Genomic DNA, 24,786 nt, shown 5'->3' on the forward strand with positions numbered 1-24,786 from the left:
TGCAGTAGAGGTATATAATAAAATTATATAAAGATTCTTGCCACTTAACTGCTAATATATAAATTTAATTCTACGCTGTGTTTGTCATAATGCCGATCAACCTGCTCTCACTACCGGTTTCGGAGCCCTACTCCATCATCAGGTGAGCTTGGGAGATCCACAAAATGACAACCACCAGCGCAGAGATAGTTAATTCCGACTTGTCAGAAAGTATCGGTTAGAGCGTAGAATTAAATTTCTATATTAGCAGTTAAGTGGCAAGAATCTTTATATAATTTTATTTTATATATAATGTTATACCTAAAAATAGTTTTTGTTATATTTAAATTTGTTTAAACAAATGTTAGATTGCAGTGGGTTAAAAAATTGTCAATGATGACATTGATTCTGAAGTTGGACAACTAAAATTTGGTAGGAAAATTTTATAGAGATATAGAAAAAGACCTATGTAAAGATATTTTAGTTAGATGTTACAGGGTGATCAAAATATATTTAGGAATTTCAACTAATTAAAATTAAGGAATTTCAATTTTTTTAAATGGTACACCCTATATATTATCATTTTTTCTTATAGATTTTACCAAACTCTTCAACTTTTGTTAAGAATGTCATATACCTATTTTTATTAGTTTGCGATTAATTCCTATTTTTTCTATTTTTACCCATATTTTTAATACAATTGCTCTATAACATCATAGTTGCCATGACAAAAAGTAATAATTATGACAATTTCATGTCTGTTAAGCAAGTTAAGAACAAAATTTGAATTTTAGTTTAATTTGTTGTAATAAGTATAAATAGTAGAGATAACAGATTTTCTTGAAATGAATTAGTCAATGTGAATGATAGACACGGACAAGCTTAGAAAACCATATTTTTTGGTTCAGTACTATTTATTATATAGTACTTTGCTAACTACTATAAGAATAGATGTATATTATCCAGAAAACATCTTCAGTGTGTAATGGGGCGGTTTCGTGGCACTAGTAATATTGGCTTTACCAAATGAATTATAAATCAGAATTACTACGAGAAAAAAACTATACTGTATGTCGAAGAAAATTCATATATCAGTAGTCTTTAGCAATTAGGAAATCTAATATTACCCTAATCTGTGGCTATTCGCCCCGACAAAAAATCCCAAGTGTCATCTTTCATAATATAGAAATACACCAAGAAATTCACTTCTGCGATTTAGTTTATTTGAGTAAAGTTAATTAACTTTAACTAATACCAGCAATTGTAACTAATTATGAAGCTACTTGTTAAAGGTAAGTAATATATAGTTTTGTTTTGTCATGGCAACTATGATTTTATAGGGTAATTGTATTAAAAATATGGGTAAAAATAGAAAAAATGGGAATAAATTGCAAACTATTAAAATAGGGATATGACATACTTAATAAAAGTTGAAGAGTTTTGTCAAATCTATCAGAAAAAATGATAATATATAGGGTGTCCCATTTAAAAAATTTGAGATTTTTTAATTTTAAGTAGTTGAAATTCATAAATATATTTTGAACACCCTGTTATCACAGGGTGTTCACACCCTGTTTGAACACCCATCATTTAACTAAAATATCTTTACATATATCTTTTTTTTCATCTCTATAAAACTCTCCTACCAAATTTTGGTACTCTAACTTCAGAAACAATGGCACCTCTGACAATTTTTTACCACACTGCAATTTAACATTTGTTTAAATAAATTGAAATATTACAAAAACTAATAATTTTAGGTATATAATATTATATATAAAAAAGTTATGGAATTTTACGCAGAATCTAAAAATAAAATAAAAAATATAGTGTTGCATTTAAAAAACATATGTTATAGCCGCCACACTTTTTTGAAGCAACTTGTATACTCTATAATAATTTTAAAATGTGTATCTTAACCATCCCTATAACTTTTATATTAAACATTTTTTTGTAAACCTTGAAACAAATGAGATAATGGACTTTACTCTATCGTTGACTCACCCTGTACAAGGTGTTGACAAACTTTTTTATTATAGTATGCATATTTAAATATCTTTAAATATCTCAAAAAGTAAAGCTTTTAGACATATTAAACTCTCATAATAAATATCTTATTTTATGTCCAAGAATGCAAAAATGAAATAAAATACCGGGTGTTCCATAAAAGAAAAATATAACTTTGGTATAGATTTTAGTTCTGACACACCCTGTACATTTCAAAATGATTTTAAATTATGCACATTGCCTTCCCACATATACCCATAAAATATTTTGTTTCTACATCTTTTCGTTTTCGTATAATCTACGGAGGCGAATGAGGTACGCCACCCTGTATTATTACACAGTTGTAAAGTAAAAAATTAGCGATGCATGTCTATGATGTGTTTCAATAGAAATATGTAATGTAAACGGTTTCTAGACATTTATGTGTTGTAAATATTTATTATTCCTTATTTAAAATTATTTTCTAGTATCACCAGACAATGGTATAATTTATTGCCTTCAGAGGCTAAAATACGAACATGCCGAGAAGAAATTAGCCCATTGTAAGAGTATGCAAGGATTTATTTTAAGTGATTTTGCGACCTTTAAGGTACCAACGAAGAATGAAATATGTCAGTAAGTATTCATCAAATTAGTAGATAATTCAATATAGCTGTACCGATACAAACGAAGCTGTACGAAGCCGTACGAATGAACCGCTGGCTGATGCATGGCTAATGCTAGTGTCTAGTCTCTTATTGGTCTAGTTATCCGATCGATAATTCAAAATCCACGCTTGCGCACTACGCCTGAGCACGCCTAACTGAGCGACATAAGCAATTTCCTTCAGAAGATTTATATACCCATTTCAGTGGCTTCACAGAGTGCAGTTTGGAGTCGATATTCTTTAGTTAATAAAATTATGGTCTGAACTTATAAATGACGTTGCCCTTGTTACCTTCGTGCCCGGATATCCATTAAACAATATATTTTTTAAAAAATATAATATACAGAGTCCGGCAATAGTGCGTCGACAATCTGTAGTTCCTAGAATAAAAAACTTGGGAATTTTGTTAAGTGCAAACCTAAAGTAGGTATGTACTAGGTTGTATTTCAGGAAAGAGTTTTAATTTCTACAGGGTGGCTCAAAAAAGTTTGAGTGGATTGGGATCTTTGAATAAGAAGACTAAGGAAGGAGCATATCAAAAATCTTAGGTACACCGCGATGGGCCTCAAATATGGCCGACTTAAATTCCGGTTTATCAGTGTCGTTCTAATTTTATTTAAAAAATGTAAAACTATGATGTAGGGTAGACGTGGGGTAGACTCAATAATTTGTTGTTTTATTTTACGTTGTGAATAAATGTTGGTAGTTATTAAAATTGTTATCAAAATATATAATTCTAATAAAAATAGATAAGTTATAATAAGTATTTATTAACACAAACATTCGATACGCTACTGAAGCAGGTAAGTCAAATTGACGTATCTAAATTCTTTGACATCTAATCTTTGACAAGTAATAAATAAAAGCTGAAATGCAAGAAAAATATATAATTTAGTTAATTTAAGTGAATTTCATAAACGATCGGTTTACTACACGTATGTATATTATATAGTCACTTACTAGCGAAAAGTTGTTCCATTATTTCACTCAATTTTTGCCGAGATCTACCGCACGCTACACAACCAACTATTTTAGAGTCTTTTTCGATAAATCGTAATTAAGTATATTGACCTGTCATTTGCTTGGATGTCAAAATTAAATTCAGATTGTGGTAGGTTCTGTAAGAGATCTGGTATTATACCTATCAAATAATTATTATATTCTTCGGCTATAGTGATTGGATTTCCAGCTATCAAGCATTCAGGACTATCCTTTTTATTAGATATTTCATTGCATATAGACCACATGGATTTGCTTTTATTATCGGAGTTCCTTATTCTACTCTCTTATACTTGTGATTTAGCCTTGATTAACAAATTATTATATTCTCTCTTTGTGGAGTTGTATAGGTCTCTATATTTAATATCTTTCTTACTAAGAACTAACAATGTGTCCAATCTATCTTTACATTCTGTCAAGTTTTTATCTTTTTGTATATTCAGTTTGGATTTATATTTTTTGTTGACTAATTTAAGTGGGAATGCTTCATAGAACAAGTGTAAAAAAGAATTAAGAAAAGACCGTCCACTGTTCATTTACATTAGGCCTACTAATACACAGTACATTTTCCCATGTTTCACTTGTAATGCATGTAATAATGAATGCTTTGTAAAAAGATATGTATATTAGTTTCATTAAAAAATCTTCTGTGTGAAGAAGAATTGGCTTTGTTTTATTTTTTAATGAAAAAGAAATTGAGTGATCTGAAGAGCTGAGTGATCTGAAATGTTACTGTATAAAACTACTGCAAAATCATTTTTAAAATTTACAAAAATGTTATCGATACAACTTTTGGTCTGAGAGGTGACTCTAGTATAGTCCGAGATAGTATGAACAAACCTAAAAGAACTTAGTAACGCGATCATGTCGAACTTATTGACATTATCATCTTTCATTTCTATATTAAAGTCACCTCAATTAACACTATTTTATTTTCGATAAATACCGATGATAAAAGTTTGTCCATTTTCTCGAAAAATACTTTAAGACTAGCATTAGGCGGATGATATACGCCAGCAACAATAATCTGTTTTTTCCCAATTGAGCACTCTGCCACTGCACATTCAAAAACTTTACTCACCGATAGATTAGTAAATTTTTTTCTAGGTTTACAGTTTATCTCCTTATGCACATATACCGCCACTCCACCATGTTCTCCTTCTTCACGACAATATTTAGCAGCTAAGTTAAAATCACAAATCGTAAAATCTGATAGCTGGTCATCAGTTTTCCAATGTTCACTAATACATAAGAATTTACAACTTTGATGTTCAAAATCTTCAATTAGATCAACAGAATTTCCAATGGATCGGACATTTTGATGAATAAAGCTAATTTTTTTTCGGTTTCATTTTCATTGGTTTTATATTCTCTTATTGAAGTTGCGAAGTTATTTTGTTTGCTAGGTGTTAGTGTTGTCCTATAAAAGTTGTATTTCGCGATGCTGACATGCATAACTGATGTTGGTTTTGACTCTGATTTTAGTTTAAAGGTTCGTAATTAATAGTATTTCTATATCTTAATAATTTCCTTTGATAAACAGGGCAATCTATATCTCTTGCTGAATGACTTCTCTCAGCTAGTTGCATCTTTGTGCAATTTGGGCAATTAAAAATGTCACTATTACAGTTTTTCATCTCGTGTTCCTCGCCACATTTATGACAGCAATTTTTTGCAGAACAATATTTTGAAACATGAAACAACCTATGAAACAACCCTATCGTCCTGTTGAAATCCCGTAGAATTAGCTCTGAGGTCGTAACAAGCTTTTATCCGGTCACTGGCTGGCTCAATCTTACTTCTAACGGCCTTATGAACGTCCAGTAATCTTTCCTTCCTAACGATTCTTTCGAACGACAGTCCAACGTTATCTTGTTCCATTTTTCCTCCAGATCGAGTACTTGGTCCTTGTCTAGCAGCGCAAATCTTACAACGTTGACACCATTTCTTAACATCTTCACAATAACCCACCCAGTAAAAACGGTCTCTCAGCTTGCTCAGGGTCTTGTTTACCCCAAGATGGGCTCCAGTTTTACCACCGTCAATTTCTTCCAATACCTGGGTAACTTTTTTTCTTGGTACCAGTAACTGAGTTGTTACTGTCCTGCCATCCGCACTTTCCCACGTGCGCTTTAACAATCCATTCTCAATCACCAGTGAATTCTACTGAGCCCAGAGAGCTTTGGAAACCAGCCCTCTGTCCGCAATATACTGGCACGGTGGTCTCTCGCCGTTACCTTCCTTGAGCCGTAGTATTGCTCCGATGTCTGGATCTTCCATTTGATCTTTCCTCAATTGTAACGTCGTCCATTGTTCGTCAGTTCTTAGTTTAAAATTCCTTACTCTGATAGTGTTTTCGCGATGTTTCATTTTCTTGCCCAAGGTAGCTCGTCGTCGATCTGGCTCGTTGTCGATAATTTGTACCCGTCCTACACGGCACTCAGGGGTTTTCTCCATTTTCCCGAACACAGTCTTCTTGGCATCACCAGGTATCATCACAATTTCCGCTGATCTTGCTTCCATATTTCCTGGTCTCTTCTCTTTAGATACAGAAAATTCCTCATTTCCGATTTTCAGGATGTTTCTATGGTGATCGAACGAAAAACCATGTTGACTGATCACATCCATACCCATGATAAAATCATCTTCAATGTCTGCCACTAAAACGCTATGCCGAAACTTCAAATTCCCTAACTCCAGTTCCATGAAAGCCTCTCCCCGTACAACGGCAATTTCCCCCGTAACTGTACGTAAATACACTCTTGTTCTAAGAGGCATCATCTTCAATCCTTGCACTGAGTTAGTCCTCACCAACGATACCATAGCGCCTGTGTCCACAGTCATTCGAATTCTTCTACCATTGACCTTCCCGTTGATCACCAAACTGACAGCGGTTTTTCCTAGACTCCTAATGAAAAACATCCTAGGGTCTCTGTTTTCTTCAGCCAATACTCGCCCGTTGGTATTAATTTCCTGGTGCCTATGTTCTCTGAAGGGTAAACGGAATCGCATTTCAACGCGGCAATCCCGTTTGATGTGGCTATTCCTGCCACATCTATAGCAACTTATGTCCTGGGATCTTCCGATATGCCGATGTTCTCTTAATGATGAACGGAATGGCATTTGGATGCGACAATCCCGTTGGATATGGCCATTCCTTCCACATATATAGCACCTAATATCCTGGGATCTTCTCTAGTTCTCTGTCTGGGTGTTGTTGACTCTCTTGTTCACTAGTAACTCACATAGTTTATTAAACATCTCCTCCAAACGTATGTGAGAACTCTTTGGCTGTTCCTCAACCGTTACCGAGCCTATCTTCAGTTTAGGAATGGCGCTAAATGCAGCTTCTATTTCCAGCGCCCTGACAAGTACTTCGCTGCTGGTAGAAAATCGCGATATTTGCAGCGCCCTCTGTAATTCGTTGTCCCTCAGTCCGCTGATAAAGCACTGAGCAGCGAGTTCCTCCCTAAATCCTTCCGGTGCTTCTGGATATGCCAGGTGTACCAGCCGATGTAAGTCTGCTTCGAATTCCTGCAGACTCTCTCCGGACCTCTGCAGGCGTGTCTTGATCTGGGCCTGGTAAAGTTGACGTCGATGTTGATCGCCATATCTTCTGTCCAGTGCAGCTACCAAAGTTTGGTATTCCTGCTGTTGGGCTGCAGGAATAGTTTGCAGCAGTTCCAGAGCAGGGCCACGCAGCGCGATGACAAGTGCCGCTGCTTTCTCCTGGTCGGTCCATCCGTTGTCCTTCAAACTGGCGGTGGTACATCGTCCAGGTCGTTTGTCCATCGTAGGTCGGGGCCTTAAGGTTCGCAGTTCCAGGAACGCCAGGTGTCCTTACTTGTACCTTGGTCTTGGTTAGGTCCATCTCTAATTTTTCCATTTTCTGCTGAAGGCGTTCCTCCAGATCTTCTACGGCTTCTTGAAGGTGGATTTCTTGCCTTCTTTCTAGTTCTTCAAAGTTCTTCTTAAGACGGTTTTGATCTTCTTGTCTTTCTTTCTGGCGGTGCGTCTCTATATCTTCTAAAATTTCCATCCATTCATTCTTCTGACGGATTTCTAAATTGCCTAAATTTTTCTCAAGCCGGTCCTGTTCTTCTTGTTTTTCTTGTTGTCGTTGTAATTTTTCCTCTTCCTTATCTTTACGTAGTCTTTCTTGTTCTTCTTGTTTTTCTAGTTGTCGTTGAATTTTCAAATCTTCAAAAATTTTGTCAAGCCGGTCCTGTTCTTCTTGACGGCGTAATTTTCTCTTCTTTTTCTTCTGCTTTCCCTCTTCTCATATTCTCCATAAAATCGCCCAATAATTTGCTTACTTCCTCCATTTTCTTCGCTTGTTCTCTCGTTCCAACCATAAAATTCTCCAATCCGGTGTAAAATCTTCAAAATCCACTTAAATCGCACTTCCGACACCAATTGTTACGGATTCCGTGGGTCCACTATTTAAACTCACGATAAAATACTTAACGAATTTATTTGTCTCACTCTGTACACACAACTTATACTATTTACAACACAATTTATGCAACTACTATTACTCTAACGGTATTTCGCGGTATTATCAAACTTCAGACTTCAGACTATCTTCAGACCATATACGTATTATTTACAAATATACTCAGGGTTCCCTATTTAACCCCGTGTGCAATTTCTGTGCCGTAAGAAAAAGACAACATAACCCAGCTCCATATTAAAACTGCATAAGTCTATTTCACCCGGATACGGATTGAACTGCGATTGCGCCAAACTCCGATTGATTGTTGTTTTAGTTCTGTTTGGATTACTTTTTATTTGTGCGCGTAAAAGAGTGATTTTGTTTAGTTTATTGTTTCCAACTATTTTTTGATATTTTTCCAACTCCATGATAATGTGTTTGGTTTGGTTTGGTTTGGAAAAATAATAAAAATATAAATAAAATTGAAGGTTAGGTGAACACTTCCCTTTAAAAACATCGACCAATAAAAACTTCTTCAGGTGAGGCATGCGCAGTTAAATGAATATCCGGGTGAAATAGACTTATGCAGAATTCCATATTGTTCTTTCACTGTTTGGGCTTCACTTTTTGGAGATTAGGCTGAGTATATTTGTAAATAATACGTATATGCTTCAGACTGCTCCAACTGTCAAAGCGCGGGCCTTATATACCCCCTGGCGATGGTTTCTGGAATTTTCTAAAGAATTCTGTAATTTTCTTTTACTTTCTGGTTGCATGTAGCAGTAATGCAGTTATGCAACCAGTAATACACCTTGACTTTAACAATATTTTAGAAAGTTTGGCGTAGAATTTTGAACATCCTATATGATTTACAACTACCATATTTATAGCAAAGTAAGTACAGACTAAAGTAAATACATAAGATAGTTTTGATTTCAGAACAGTTCTCGAATTTTTAATATTTATTTTAAGAAAGGCTGAAAAATATATATTTTTTATTTATTTATTGATATGTCTTAAATTATCGAACTATAGTCATATCCTTTTTATTCTAGGAGCTACAAATGCCCGACGCACTATTGCCGAACACTGTATATTATTTCTATCGATAAAATTTACTTTTTAGGAGTACATCGGATTTTGCTGATTGCTTGACAAAAACTGTAAAAGAGACATGCGCTCCAGACATTCAAATTGATACGTTGTTGGCAAACTTTAAAAGTGCTTCAATTAAAGCTTGCAAATAACTCATAATTAGATGGAAAAATAATACAATATTATAATCCTAAAATTTTGATTGTGGCTTGTCTACTTGATATTATATATAAAAAATATCACTAACACTGAAAATGTTCTTTAGTTCAATATGTAAAAATTATACGAAAATGTGTAAGTATTTCTTCCTACTTAATGTTAAATAAACGTATGACTTAAAATTATTTTACTCTAAAATATGTTAATCCACCAATTTCTACCGGTTTCCTCCTGTATAGGGTGGTCGAAATTGGTCTGTTTTAACAGAGAAAACATATTTCCTGACAAGATAGAGCAAAACCGACATAGATGTCATGGGCTCGATTTCTGAGACACGTTTAATGGCGTAAACCGCCTGTTGATATTTTCACTGCCAACTGAGATACGGGGTCTTTTTGAATTTTTTACCATTTGGAAAATTGCCCAAAACGTTTTTAAGCCACTTTTTTATGCACAATCCAGTGGCGTAGTCAGTTTTTCTCTAGAGTTGTTCTTTTTGTCCGGAATAATAAAAAATATAATATTTTAAATGAAAATCCTAGTTGGCTATGAACTTAAAAAAATGCCGGCGTTTAACCCTTTCCAACGATATAAAGTTATGGGTATCTATTTCTAACAATGAGAGAAATATTAGGTTTTTTATCTTTATAACGAAGAGGGTCTTGATTTTGTGTTGACCTAGTTGCCTAATTATTTTTTATCACAATTTAATATTCTATAGTATTATTTATCTGCATAATTAAAGACTTGAAAAGGTAAATCAACATTCTATATTAGTATTACCAATTACAATTAAAACGCCATGGTTACAACTGAACTATTAAATGGAGAATTTAGAGAGAATTGGGTTGGAACAAGGGGCCCCATATCTTACCCTGCTAGGTCTTATGATTTAGACCGCCTTATGGGCCAAAGCCTGGATGTCTGTTAACAGATTCCTAAACCTCTTTAAAAAAAGAAAAAAAAAGGTCCTATGATTTAACTTCTTTAGACTTTTTTATGGAGGAAAAAACCATTGGGACGACAGAAGAATTACAGAAGCCAAGCAAGCTACTAAGCAAGCTTTTGGACTTATTACACCAGTTGGCCTAATAAATCGCTGTAACTCTGTGCGTAAAAGATGTTTATTATGTATTTAACAAGCAGGTGCTCAGTTTGAACATCTTTAATGATTTTTTTTAGAAAACTATATTCGTCACTCAAAAAATACGTTTCTTAGTTTTGTTCTTTGTTTATTGTATTGATTTCAGTTGTAATTACTAATACTAATATAGAATGTGAATTTACCTTTATAAAAGTCTTAATTATGCATATAAATAATAATTTACAATATAAAATTGTAAAAAAATAATTATGCAAATAGGTCAACAGAAAATCAAGGCCCGCTTCGATATAAAGATAAAAAACCTAATATTTCTCTCAATCTTGGAAATAAATACCCATAAGTTTATATCGTTGGAAAGAATTAAATGCCAGCATTTTTTTAAGTTCATAGCCAACTATGATTTCCATTTAAAAAATTACATTTTTTATTATTTCTAACAAAAAGAGCAAGCATAGAAAAAAATGACTACGCCACTGGATTGTTCTTAAAAAAGTGCCTTAAGAACGTTTATTCAGAATTTTATTATTCCGCGAAATAAAAAAGTTATAGGCAATTTTCGAAATGGTAAAAAATTCAAAAAGACCCCATATCTCAGTTGGCAGTGCAAATATCAACAGGCGGTTTTGCTCTATCTAGTCAGGAAATAGGGTTTCTCTGTTAAAACAGACCAATTTCGACCAGCCTGTATGTTCCCAATAAAGTAGTAGGACAAAAAAAGCAAAAGGAAAAAAATCCACAACCTCACCTCAAGACATCTGGAGTGTTTCCACGATTAAAAAATCCAGTCTTTTCCCTATTAAACATTGTGGAATGAAATCAAACAAAATATATCAGTAATCGTGCCAGATATTTTAGGTTAAGTTCAAGGTAAGACCAGACTATAAACCATCCTATGTATTTTTCGTGGCACCATAGCGATTCAACACGCAATATCAGATGCAAATAGTTGGTTGCAAATAACTGGATTTTTTATAAACTGTTATTCTAGCAGTGAATACGAACTTCTCGCAATATCCTTTAAAACTCTATTTATTTTTTACTACGTTAAAACTTAATTGAACTTAAACATAACATGAACATAAAAAAGTATAAAAAGCCTTAAATTTGTATAAAAATAATGCTGACAATATTTGCAAAAATTATTAAAAAATAATCGAAGAGTTTGGCTAGATAACCAAGTATTTTCTCTCATTAAAGAAAAACTATTATCAGTCTAATTATTCTTTTTTAAAACTTCATTATCATCTATTGTTTCAATTTCTATTTTATTCTTTCTTTTCTGTGTTTGGTCATTTTTTTTGCTCGTTTCAACTTGCACATCAGAGGTTTCAGTAGATACAGTAATTTCTTCTCTTATTCTTACGTCAGATAATTCTACTTTAGTCTTATTCTTATTCTGATTAAGGCACTTATTCTTTCGACTTGATGTACTTGGCTCATTAATAGATCCTACTTTTTTCTCAGCCTTTCTTCTTTTTGGTTCATTGGAATCTTCTGCAGTAGAAACTTGTTGAATGAGAGGTCTATGTGATAAACCAGATATTAACCTTTCAACAGTAGGTCCCGTTAGGGTGTTTTCATGTCTAGAAGAGTTCGTACTTCCAAACTTCAATTTTAAGAGATGGAATATATTAAATTCTATATATGAGCCTGTACAAAATGCCATTAGAAATATGAATATTATTATTACAAATACCAGCATCAAAGGCCATAATATAAGATTTAGACCCCACGGAAGTTTCACTGAAAATAAAAATAAAAATGATGACGATATGAACAATAAAAAAAACAAATTGTGTGTGCACCATGTGCGCATATTTGAAGTGAAATTTCTTACTACCAGCTATTAAATTGAATGATTTGAAGGATATATATTTTGTTATAAATGCTTTTTATAAACTTCCAAAAAATTAGAGTTAATATAAAACCGTACACTATTCTAGCTTTATCATTTTATAGCTTTTTTTTTTAATTTTTATTAAAAAACGATAATTCTCTACATCTACAGGGTGTCCCTACTTAAGATGGATACAAGCCAATATGTTGGTTGTTTGTTGAGCGATCTTTTTCATTTTTGGCAGGAGGTTGTATGACTATAAGACGTACATTTTGCACAGGGTAAGAATTGCGATACCTCATAGACGTACGTTTTAATGGGGTTCGATATTTTTCCATTCAAGAATAAACTACCCTTAGGACAGTAATTATTTCAAATCTGATAAATTATATTGAATCCTCCTTACCTAAGATACTTAAGTTCTAATTTTGATAAATATTGATACAGGGTGTGTCATTAAAATAAGACATTTTTATTATTATCTTTTTAAGTACTTACGACGCCACTGGATAAACAACTGGTTTATTATCAATAATAATTATCAATTAATAATCGTTTTTTTTTATGGTGGTTTGATCGAAGATGTTGACTTTTAGTTCGTTATAGTTTTATAAATCTTTGTTTAGAGCATATTTTTCAAAGTTAATAGTGATTGTTTTAACTATTTGGATTTTTTTAAATATTCCTCAATAAAACGAATAAAAATCATATTTCAGATTCCATTGAAAACTGGGTTTTTAAATTATTTTGTAACTCATTTTATTCATAAACTTAAAAAACAATTTTTTAAAGTAAACAAAATAAACTGAAAATATTTAGTTTTTTTGTATTGTATCTTAATTATTATGGAAGATATCTGAAAACTTAAATCGATTATTAATTGATCATTGGTTATTGATAATAAACCTGTTGTTTCTCCAATGGCGTAGTAAGTACTTAAAAAAATAATAATAAAAATAAAAATGTCTTATTTTAATGACGCACCCTGTATCAATATTTATCAAAATTAGAACTTAAGTATGTTAGGTAAGGAGGATTCAATACAATTTATCAGATTTGAAATAAATACTGTCTTAAGGGTAGTTTACTCTTGACTCGAAAAATATCAAACCCCATTAAAACGTACGTCTATGAGGTATCGCATTTCTTACCCTGAGCAAAATGTACGTCTTGTAGCCATACAGCCTCCTGCCAAAAATGAAAAAGATCGCTCAACAAACAATCAAGATATTGGCTTGTATCCATCTTAAGTGGGACACCCTGTATATATCTGATTACTACTAACTGCTACTAACCAACAATTTATTTTGTGTGGTCTGTAGTCTGTTTTTGTTTAAATGTTTTGGGGCAACGGCCCAGCTACGTTGAAACACCGGTTCCCATTAGAACACCGAAGTTAAGCGACGTAAGGCGATACTAGTGGATGGACGGGTGACCGGTTCGAAACTCTGTATCGTGCTGTTGTCCAAAAAAGGCAAAATTGTAAAATCTATTGACACACACTGCTCATTCACGCCGGTTCAAGGCCGGATGAGATCGGATATCTCGTGAGTAAAGGATGATTCACGGTACACCGGACCGTACCCGAGCCGGGCACGTTCCGTAAAGTCGACACCGAGCCACGTCCGGGCCTTCAATATATGCAACACCGAGTGGACAACGGGGATCATGTCCGTGCCGATTATATTCTAGAAAACAGTGTAGCCGCAGTGATACATTTGTACCAAATTTGATACTTTTAATTCTATTTGGTACAGTGGTACTACATTTTCAAATCCAGGATGATTCGGTACAATGATTATTTCCCACGCGCACCGAAAATGAATAGATATTTAATAATTATCGTCGTTGATATTGCATTAAACGCGCTTACCGATACCATTCAGAGACAATCCGCATTAATTAACGACGTATTATAAACGTTGTAATGTCTATAGGGTTGCCTATATTAAATAACCCGAAGAAAAAACTTAAAAATTTGCTGTTTCTAACATGCTTCTATATTTGCGTTTTTTTTTAATAAAATTTAAGTTTTCCAAGTATCGTGTGTAGTATTAGAATTACTTACATTTCTTCAACCTATACATACTTATAATTGGGTTTTCTGAATTTCTATTTCATGTTTTTCGTCTCGATTTGTGTCTTTCTCCATGAAGTTTTTTATGTTGAAATTTATGAAGAAATTCACAACGACCAAACCGGTTAAAGTCATTTGCAGATGTATTTTGTTGTGCTTTAAAAATTGTACCAAAGTGGTACATTTTTTAGTTAATAATGTGGTACGCGCTAAAGTTGCTAGAAAACAGTCGCTATAGGCCCGTAGACGAACGAAGTATTTAGTCGCAGCGGCTCATTTATGTTTGCCGTAACGGGGCCGGAATGTAGCGGATCCGAGGAAAAATGTACACCAACATTTCTTGGACGGGGCACGGACGCGTTCCGGCGAAGCTCGGACCGTGCTCGGCTTAGCATGAATGTATAAGTATAAATAACATTTGACAATGTTTGGCCGTGCCTTCACCGTCGCACGGCTCCGGCCCGTCAAGGTGTACCGTGAATCATCCTTAAGAGTCAATTTAGACACTTGCCAAGTCGGTAGGCCATTGACCACGATATGGCCGAGGACCGCGGTTCGGATTCCGAAGTTCCAAAGTAAACCGTCCAGATTAGCCCTGGTAGCAAAAAGGAGACGTTAACTTGAAATCTTTTTTTTAATGTTTTGCTCATTATTCATGTTGGGTATTTACTTTCAAATTAATTTTAGTAAACTCAAAGAATATAGTATTTCTTTGGCATAATCAAAATTGTCACTCTAAATTTTACATAATCAAATTGTCGCTCTAAATCGCTGCCTTTTTTAGACAGATGTCACTCGTCTTGTCATTATTCAATTCATTATTCGAATTCTCAGAATGTTGTTAACAAAAGTTTCATCGTAAAATAAAATTCTAATCAATCACAATTGTTTATCTCCATCATTTACCGGATTAATAATACAGAAATTACAGCTCAATTACAAATAATTCATTAAATTTATAGTGATTTACAGTAATTTTTTTAAATTATACGAATATTCTCGTTGATTATTGGTTTGAAATAAATATGACAGTGTCTTCCAATGAAAATGCGAGATACTAACTCTAAATTCTAATTATCAGCTGGCAAATGAACTAGATGCTTTACATAGACCGTTATTCAGACGCTACATACCTATCGATGAAAAAGGTTGGTACAGTGTCAAGTTTATTATAGTGATTTTCTTAGCCGCGTATGGCACAGATCGTTCCCAGTGTTGCCACAAGCTTATTTTTCATCAGGGTAGATTATCACGAGATACCGGGGTTAAATTGTTTTACAAAGGGGTAGATCTACCCTGGATGGGGTAGCTGTGGCAACACTGCTTCTATCACTTTTCCTCTCGCTAAGGTACCCAGTAAACCAACACGCGTAAAGAAGTTTCACTTCAACAATTTGCAAAATAAGTAACTCACCAAACATTTCTTTTCCAAATGCTCCAAATCCTGTTCCAAGGGCAGTTAGTGGAACTATGATCAAGTTTTTTGTTTGATGAAGGAAAGCATCTAAAGGAGTTACGGTCTTCCTTTCGCAATTTCTACTACCTAGAAATGGAACAGTTACGTATCTATATTAAGCTAAACATAATTTTATTATATTACTAAATAAAAATGCTGTGTATTCTTTCCATGACATTTTAGTACTATCGCACTGAGAGGAATAAGATAATTTTGCATTATGTTCTTCAGCCTCCTGAAATCAACAAAGACTTTTTAAATAATGTAATATTAAACTACCAGGCCAAGAATATCAAGAAGGTCGTTATCAGGTTCTTTCCGTGTATTCTATATGTCTACTAAGCATATACACTCACCGGTACGAAAAACGTGCACCTTAAAATTTTGATGTATTTAAGTAGGGATGTACCGGATCGGGATGTTTACAGAAAATCCACAAACGCAGATAGATACTTAAATTTCACATCTAATTACAGTATAAGTGTAAAAAAAGGTGTTATAAAAAGTTTATATGATAGGGCAAAAATAATATGTACGGACGACATTTGACTAAATAGAGATATAAACCACATAAAAAATACATTAATAAAAAACTACTATCCACTATATTTTATTGACAAAACATTAAACGAAATACAAACCCTAAATCATAGACATAATGATAACAATACACAATATACAGGTTGTTAACTCGACAGTTACTTATAGGGGAACAAAATGGCAACACTGCCTATTGAGAACGCATGCATTAAATAAAAAAAATGAAATACCCTGTGAATGCGATAAATTTTACATTGGTGAAACATCTAGACCCTTAAATGTTAGAATTAAAGAAAATAAAGATTATTTAAGAAAGGGAGATTTTCACAAATCTAAGATTTGTCAGCATTCTTGGGACACAGGGCACAGAATAAATTTTAATAACGCCAAAATTATAATGAAAGAAGCGATAGCCTCTAAAAGAAAAATAAAAGAGGCTTTTTTAATTCAATCTAATAAAAATAAATGTATTGCTCATGCATCTGTAGATGTTAGTAATGTATGGCAATCGCCTCTTTGATTTTAAAGAACAATAGATACAACAAGATAAATAAACATAACATACGTAAAATTTAAAAATAATCATAGAGAAAGTTTGGGGCTTTTTGGTTTTACCTTATTAAGTAATTGTTATCAGGTAGTAATTGTTAATTTTGAAGTTTAAATATCAAGTTAAAAATGTCATTTTAACAGAACGTCAACGGTTTCTTGTAGACTTGTTGTAGACCATCTATGGTGGGTTCATACAGCCAAATAAAATAAAATAAGAATAAAATAAAATAAAATAAGAAAGTTGGTTATATGGGATACCGTACATGCGTTCATACAGCCAAATAAAATAACAAATAAAATAAGAAGTCTTTATCTTTTAACTTCTTGTTTTATTTTATGTGTTATTTTATTTTAAACGGCTTTGCGGACGCTTAATTCTAACCTACAAATATTTTCAGTTTGGATTTAATTTATTTTATAATTTCACATAAGTAAAATATATAATATAGTAGGCAACGAACAAATAAATATACTATAAATGGTAAAATTACTATAAACAATCGTAAAAGTTAACTTTTATCCAGCCTCATCGTACTGCGCATGAGCAAATATATATTTCTTATTTTATTTTATTTGACTGTATGAACGCACACAAATAAGAATTCCTTATTTCTTATTTTATTTTATTCTTATTTTATTTTATTTGGCTGTATGAACCCACCATAAAAAAGTAAAGTGTTCTCGAATAGATGAATTTAAATATTTTAAATAGTTTTTTTCTTTATTCTTTGTATTTTTTTGCTTCCGACGACGGAAAGAGATAACTTTCCGAAACGTTGAGCATTTTTTTTCTTTGTTAGGCAAATTTGTATTACTGTAAACATAACTTCTGACAAGCAGCGTCCGTTTAGGTTTAACGCAGAAGTGTTTACAAAAAATAATTATTTTATTTTGTAGATTTTCTTGCAGTGCAGTGGCGAAATACCCATAAAGGATTTTTCAAATTTAATTTCAAATCCGGTCAAATTATTTTGACGATCTGGCCGGAGTGAAGTTTTGACCGAAAGGCCAGATTTAGTGGTACCGCCGGAATTCCGGTATATCCCTAATTTTAAGTTTTTAATATGTTAACAAAGCAAGGAACTTAAAAATAATTTTATCATCTTGGTACGTCTTTTCCCGATAGTTTGTTTTTTGATCCATCTCAATAGCTTTTTTTTTATTGAAGATATTCGCTTTTGAATAAGACCAATTAGAGAACGATTAACACCAATTTTAGCATTGACTTTGGGTCCCCATCAACACACTTATAAAATAGTGGTTATTGTTTTTGTAATTTCGCTGTCACTGAAAAGTCGTATTGTTTATTGACGTTTACTCTAGTAAGTTTTGAAGTATCGGCTATTGCTGCTTTAATTGATCATGGTAGAGATCAACTTTTGGACTTAACACCACTTAAAACCATATTTGCTAGAGTAACCGCACAACAAACAATAATATGATTTTTGAAAGACAATGACATTAAATAAATCATAAACACTATTTTATTGGTTTGATGACTAGGACCAAAAGCAAAGGTATGGCTTTAATCTAAATAATTCAAAAAAAATGTTAGTGTCTTTATTTTTTTTATTTGAATATCTCTAAAAAAATAAAGTTATTGAGATGAATCAAAAAGCAAACTATCGAGAAAATATACACCTAGATGGTAGAATGATTTTTAAAATTCTTGCTTTGTTAACATACTCCACAGGTTTTCAAACTTTCACCAAAATATCAACATTTTGTGTTTCTTTCGTATAATTGACAGATAGCAATTTTATTTTTAGTTTAGAAAAAGGTACTAAAAAGTCAAATAATTTAGGTACAAATTGCTTAAAAATTCATCAAAATCAGTCCACTAGAACACAATATATATAGCTTTAGCATACATGAAAATTTTAAAGTGCCCATTTTTTGTGTCGGTGAGTATATCATAGGATTTAACAACCTATTGCCCTACAGAGTTTATAGATTTTGTAGGGACCAGTTAGACCTACTATAATATTGTAAAATCCTAAAATTATGAAATTGGCGCTTATCCCCTAATAATATAAGTTTTTCCCCTAGGCCCTTCATATTTTTTAAGTTTTTAGTTCTGTTTTTGTTTTTTAACTAAATAACATCTATGAATTTGGCACTACTGTTTTTTGTTGAAATTTGATGTAACCCAAATTCATTTAAATAAATTACCAATTACAGTTATACCAATTCTATACTAGTTTTTGAACAATAAAGAACACGTTTGTCTCTCCAAAAAAATCCTTTATGGGTATTTCGCCACTGCACTGCAAGAAAAATCTACAAAATAAAATAGTTATTTTTTGTAAACACTTCTGCGTTAAACCTAAACGGACACTGCTTGTCAGAAGTTATGTTTACAGTAATAAAAATTTGCCTGACAAAGAAAAAAATGCTTAACGTTTCGGAAAGTTTATCTCTTTCCGTCGCGTCGTCGGAAGCAAAAAAAAATACAAAGAATAAAGAAAAAAACTATTTAAAATATTTAAAAAATCGAATAGTTGAATTTAAATATTTTAAATAGTTTTTTTCTTTATTCTTTGTATTTTTTTTTGCTTCCGACGACGGAAAGAGATAAACTTTCCGAAACGTTAAGCATTTTTTCTTTGTTATGCAAATTTTTGTTACTGTAAACATAGATTACATTTATTAATTATTATTACAGATTACATTATTAATAAAACACTAAATCTCCACAATACACCAAAACACTTTTACTTTTACACTGGACGCGCGTTTCGCTAACCATGTTAGCATCATCAGCAGATGATTATAAACTAGATATCAGTTTATAATCTGCTGATGATGTTAACATGGTTAGCGAAACGCGCGTCCAGTGTAAAAATAAAAGTGTTTTGGTGTATTGTGGTGATTTAGTGTTTTATTTTACTGTAAACATAACTTCTGACAAGCAGTGTCCGTTTAGGTTTAATTTTTTAGGTTTAACGCAGAAGTGTTTACAAAAAATAACTATTTTATTTTGTAGATTTTCTTCCAGTGTGAAAATGGCCAGTGGCGAAATACCCAGTGGCGAAATACCTTCTTCCAGTGTGAAAATTCCAGTGGCGAAATACCCATAAAGGATTTTTTTGGAGAGATGAATCCGCCACATAGATTTTTCTTGCAGTGCAGTGACAAAATACCCATAAAGGATTTTTTTGGAAAGATGAATCCGCCACATATGTAGGTATAGACATTTTTTATAACACGTTTGGGTTATGACAAATTAATATAAACGACTTTCATATAAAAAATGTACCTACACTAGTGATAAAAACTCTGTGATAAAAAACAAAGTTTTGCTGAAATTTTAAATTTTTTTGAAAAATAAAAAATAACTCCAAAACTTACCTCAACAAGACTATTGTATCTCAAAACAAAGTCATAAACAAGTAGAACCACAATAAGATATTTTATAATATATCCAACAGAAAAGCCATTTCTACAAAGTTGATAAATGACATATAACATATATAAAGCTCCAATGAACAGCCAAATATTCACATTTGTTATGGCAGAATAGATACTATTAAACTGATACTGTTCAAATATATCCCAAGTGTCTTGAAAATAAGATCTTTGAAAACTTTCAGTTAAAATAGCATCAAGTCTCCTTAATTTATCAAGTGTAACTTCATCCTTAGAAAACATAGTTAGGAAATCAAGATCATCAGGATCAATTTTAAAATTAATACTCCCTATGTACAATTTAGGATCTCTTTTGTTAAAAGAAGCTGCATTAAGAGTAAGACTAACGATCCTTCTCAAAGATGAAATATATACTGCAGGATCAGTTTGACTAGGGTATGTCCCTGATGTATAGCTGGATGATCTCTTTAAGTCTGATTGGCGTGGTTTAATATATTTTTCTTTTGCATTGGTGTTCATGTCATGCGGATCAATCCACTCTTTCATGTAGACGAATTTTATTAAAATACACAAAAGCAAAATCACTGACCTCATATTGACACTGAAGTGGGTATACCCTGGAATGTTTTAGAAATAGTTTAATTCGAAAAAAAAATATTTATTCTGATATTTTTGTACCTCAGCTTCTTGTCTCATAAAATAGGGGTATTATGTATATATTAAATATTCAAGACAGACACGTATCACTCAGCACGTAACAATATCACATAATAACCGTAATACTACTGTTAAATAATATAAAAATATAAAACTATTGTAGATTAAAAATATTTAATATGAATATAAACAAATCTGACATAATATTGCATAACATAACCATACTTTCACAAGACGAAATTTTAAACCAAAAAGCCAACAGATGGCGGAAAGCGAAGAATATTTTTCGAGCCACGGGCAAAATTAAAACTTTGAAATAAAAGGGATTATGAAAAAAACAGCAAAATATAAACGTGGATTATCGTAAATTATACAAACAAAAAATATTTGATATGCAAAAAGACTACTTATTTAAATACATATAAATTCAAGTAATCTGTGAAATTCAATGGTGAAATTATTTTATATTTTAGATTTCAGTATTTCGGTTACTTAATGTATTACGTCTAGTAATCTGTAAGAGTCGTTACAGTTTTCTATAACATGGTAAAAAAAAACACGCTGTCAAAATCCTGAACCGTTTCAAAATGGCTCCGAAGTAATAAGCGTAGTGTTTGTATTGTTTGGTGGTCGCGGTCTTTAATTCCCTTGTTTTATTTTAAAGAATTCGTTTTAAACAGGACGGACATTTTCGAAAACATTTAGAAATCGTGAATTTAATAAGTGCAATAACTGTTTTAGTCATAAAAGTGAATTTTGTGATTCTTGTGTCAATGTACTTTGTGAAAGTTAGATGACAAAAAGGTAGGTAAATAAACTTTTCCGCATGTTCTTTTTTATTAACAGCAGTATTTTAAAGCAATATATTTCATTGTTTTAAATTATATGTGTTATTTTTTTTCACATACTGCCTACATCTAATTTCGTTTTATTTTATTTAAATAGATTTTTTTAATTTATTAAAGGCCATTTAAATTTTACCATCGTATTTATTTTATCCAGTGAATTTCTGTAGACAATATGTTAAATATGTACACAGCTTAAATGTCGTTTCTATTGAATAAATTCACTTTTATAATTATAAATATTTTTTCCTTTTTAATGTTTAGAAATACTTCTAATAACACAGAAACATTTTTATTTTAACTGTTTTAAAAGGTTGTTTCAAACTGAATTCCTGTTCTAATGTCTAATGTTACTTTATTAAATATTATAGGGGTATACCAATATAGGTATATTATTTTTGACTCAAAAATTTTGAGAATACTTTAATCAAAAGGTCATTTGCCAAGTAAAAAAGTAATAATTTCAGTTGAATAATAGAAGTTATTAACAGACGGTCTTTTAAACGTCTATATTAGATATTATTCGAGGAATATTCTCTTTCAAGGACATGGTTATTTAATTTATTCACAAGTCTGCAATAGTAATCAATTTAATTTTGATTTGCATAGGTACCTAATACCGCGCATAACAAATTTAAATGTTACTCCATAGTTTATTCTCTAACTATATCTAGTTAGAATATACAGTTAAAGTCGAGGCTATAATCGGTTATAATTAGTTAATTCCTGGGTTAATTCTTATAATCTTTATTGTGTACTGGGACTAATGGTGTTGTGTAATCTGGAAGAAAAATATCTAGCTACATAGATTTATTATTTTCTATTTGCCAATAAATTTATGCGGCTGGTAGTATAGGAATATAATCTCTGAGATATTTGTATAATCTCTGAGAGCTTATATTAATAAATAAAAAACTGGAAAAAAAAACAGAAAATACAGGGTATTAGGATTTTATAATTTACAATATTATACTAGGTCTATCCATTGGCGCATCTAGAGATAGAGTCTGGGAGGGGTAGCGGCAATATTTAAGTAAAGTAATAGATTTAAATTATATTTAAACTGAACGCTATTGTGTGGTAAAAACCTGAATTGGTCTAAATTTTTTATTTTGATTGTTATTATCAATCTATCAATCTTTTGTGTCAATTTCATTTTATATCACATTTTCTATTGTTTATAAACTCGTGCCCCTGGGTCTAACTGTCTTGTTTATAAAATGCGCCCTAACTGGTCCCTAGAAACTGTATAAACCATAGACTTAAAATATTTCTTTTATTTCTTTATTTATTTCCAATGTTTACAATAAAAACACATAAAATAGCCCAAACAGGCATGGAAACATTGTCAAATAAGAATATTTTACACCAAAATAATATAATTACAGTTAAGATAATACTACAATTAAACTAAAATCTTAACTAAGTAAAATAAGCAAATACATAGAAGAAATAAAAAACGATAGAATTAATATATACAAACAACAAATATTACACATTAGATATCAGACTTATAAACACAGCTTTATCGGATCTGTAAAATTCTTCTAATGAATAAAAGGCTTTCTTTGCTAGAAAGATTTTTAATGTGGCTTTTAACTTGTTTCTTGCCAAACCTCGAACACATTTAAAGTATAGACAACAAATAAAATATAGACTGAGCATCTCATTCATAATTAGCTGGAACATGCGGTCAGACAATGTCTTGTTATTGTTGTGTTATTGTTTTAGGTTATAACGAGTGCGACACGAGCGATAGATAGGTTGGCTCTATCGTAACGGTCGTTCCCTGACGACTCTGACGAGAAACGCAACACCAGGGTTGCCAACCGTAGAACTTTTTCCCTCTTACATAGACAGCTAAAAACCTCGTATTTCGCTATAAAACGGACAAAAACCTCGTACATTTAACAAATATTTAAAATAACTACCATAAAGACAAAAAATTGCACTAAATATATTAATCTTTTAATTAATGTTAAATGAGAAGACATGTTAATAAATAATTTGACCACGAGATAGGTAGTAATTTATTACTTAGTTTATAAAATTACACGTGTAATTTACATGTATTTAAAGTATGAGGGTATATGTGAAGTATCTCCTTGTACTTATATACTTATACGTTTCGTGTGTTTTTTCGACTATTTCAGTTATTTCTCTTTGACCAGTGTACTCATTATCTCTGACTGGTACTAAAGAGTAGACTTATCTACTCTTTGCCGGTACTTTAATTTTACTATGCCATATGTATAATATCCTGATATCATACCAGATGTATCAGTACGATGTATCACTTTCGCCTAAAATAAAAGTACAGTAAGAGATAATGCGCCAAGAATAATGCGCACACTGGTCAAAGAGTAATAATTTAATAATTAATAATCGGAATACAGTTCTTAATCTTTGCATTGGTTACAATACTTTACTTTCCAAAGACCAAAGATTTTGAAGTGGAACTATGAAAATGAAGAAGAGAATCTTTGTTTAGAGGAGTTTTGAGAACATCAACGTACCCAATGTCCCTCCTTTGGAAAATCCTCATTAATGCTATAAAATATTACCCAAGCCGAAGTAAAAAGTCACGTTAAAATATCAAATCATCTTTTATCAAAATCTCGTACATAATTGTACGAGGAAAGTCGTGTCCTCGTACAGCAAGTCAAAAATCTCGTATTTGTACGAGGAACCTCGTACGGTTGGCAGCTCTCTGCGCAACACTGTCTTTCGTTTCTCAAGTACACCTGAACTCTCCGTATTATAGCCGGGTAATTTTTTTATTTTAATAAAGCTATAATTAAATTAAAAATATATCGTATTTAAACTTTTTTATATTTTATTAAGATTTAGGGTTTTTTTTTAAATAAAAGTTTAGAAAAAAACGTCTTAGAGTCCAAAAAAGATAAAAATAATAAAATACATGTTATAGAAGAAATTTTATAATCGAAATTACGTAATTTTTGAAATTAATAATAAATTATTAATTTTAGTCAAACATTTAGCACCCCTAATATTAATCAAAACAGAT

General features: G+C 31.9%; 3 protein-coding genes across 7 annotated transcripts in view; 2 read left to right on the forward strand and 1 right to left on the reverse strand.

The window, feature by feature from the left end:
- LOC115874975 overlaps nt 1–9,505 on the forward strand; it is a 35,415-nt gene extending 25,910 nt beyond the window's left edge. The window contains exons 8-9 of the mRNA XM_030890284.1: nt 2,454–2,601; nt 9,193–9,505. Coding sequence (XP_030746144.1) covers nt 2,454–2,601; nt 9,193–9,313 — 269 coding nt within the window. The 3' untranslated portion in view covers nt 9,314–9,505. The remainder of the gene's footprint in view (nt 1–2,453; nt 2,602–9,192) is intronic.
- A 2,068-nt stretch (nt 9,506–11,573) lies between these two features.
- On the reverse strand, nt 11,574–21,168 carry LOC115874978. Its single transcript, XM_030890288.1, has 5 exons — nt 20,935–21,168; nt 20,239–20,873; nt 15,940–16,030; nt 15,754–15,882; nt 11,574–12,168 (listed from the first exon to the last, which is right to left on the reverse strand). The coding sequence occupies exons 2-5, from the start codon at nt 20,848–20,850 to the stop codon at nt 11,639–11,641; spliced, it is 1,362 nt and encodes a 453-aa protein (XP_030746148.1). The 5' UTR covers nt 20,851–20,873; nt 20,935–21,168; the 3' UTR covers nt 11,574–11,638.
- Nucleotides 21,169–21,500: 332 nt separating this feature from the next.
- Nucleotides 21,501–24,786, forward strand: part of LOC115874979 (protocadherin-like wing polarity protein stan) — a 273,618-nt gene continuing 270,332 nt past the window's right edge. For all 5 annotated transcript variants that reach the window (XM_030890292.1, XM_030890290.1, XM_030890294.1 and 2 more), the window contains exon 1: nt 21,501–21,717. The gene's annotated coding sequence lies outside the window, so the exon portion shown is untranslated. The remainder of the gene's footprint in view (nt 21,718–24,786) is intronic.

This window comes from Sitophilus oryzae, unplaced genomic scaffold (genome assembly GCF_002938485.1).
Source record: "Sitophilus oryzae breed Bouriz unplaced genomic scaffold, Soryzae_2.0 scaffold_130_pilon_pilon, whole genome shotgun sequence".
NCBI classification, from domain to species: domain Eukaryota; kingdom Metazoa; phylum Arthropoda; class Insecta; order Coleoptera; family Curculionidae; genus Sitophilus; species Sitophilus oryzae.

What these genes read in the sequence shown, in the direction of transcription:
- LOC115874978 (XM_030890288.1), bottom strand. Translation starts at nt 20,850, where the DNA reads ATGAGGTCAGTGATTTTGCTTTTGTGTATTTTAATAAAATTCGTCTAC. An exon ending in ATACACAGCATTTTTATTTA is followed by an intron (nt 15,883 to 15,939) that starts GTAATATAATAA and finishes TTCCATTTCTAG; the next exon opens with GTAGTAGAAATTGCGAAAGG. An exon ending in ATTTGGAAAAGAAATGTTTG is followed by an intron (nt 12,169 to 15,753) that starts GTGAGTTACTTA and finishes TTTTATTTTCAG; the next exon opens with TGAAACTTCCGTGGGGTCTA.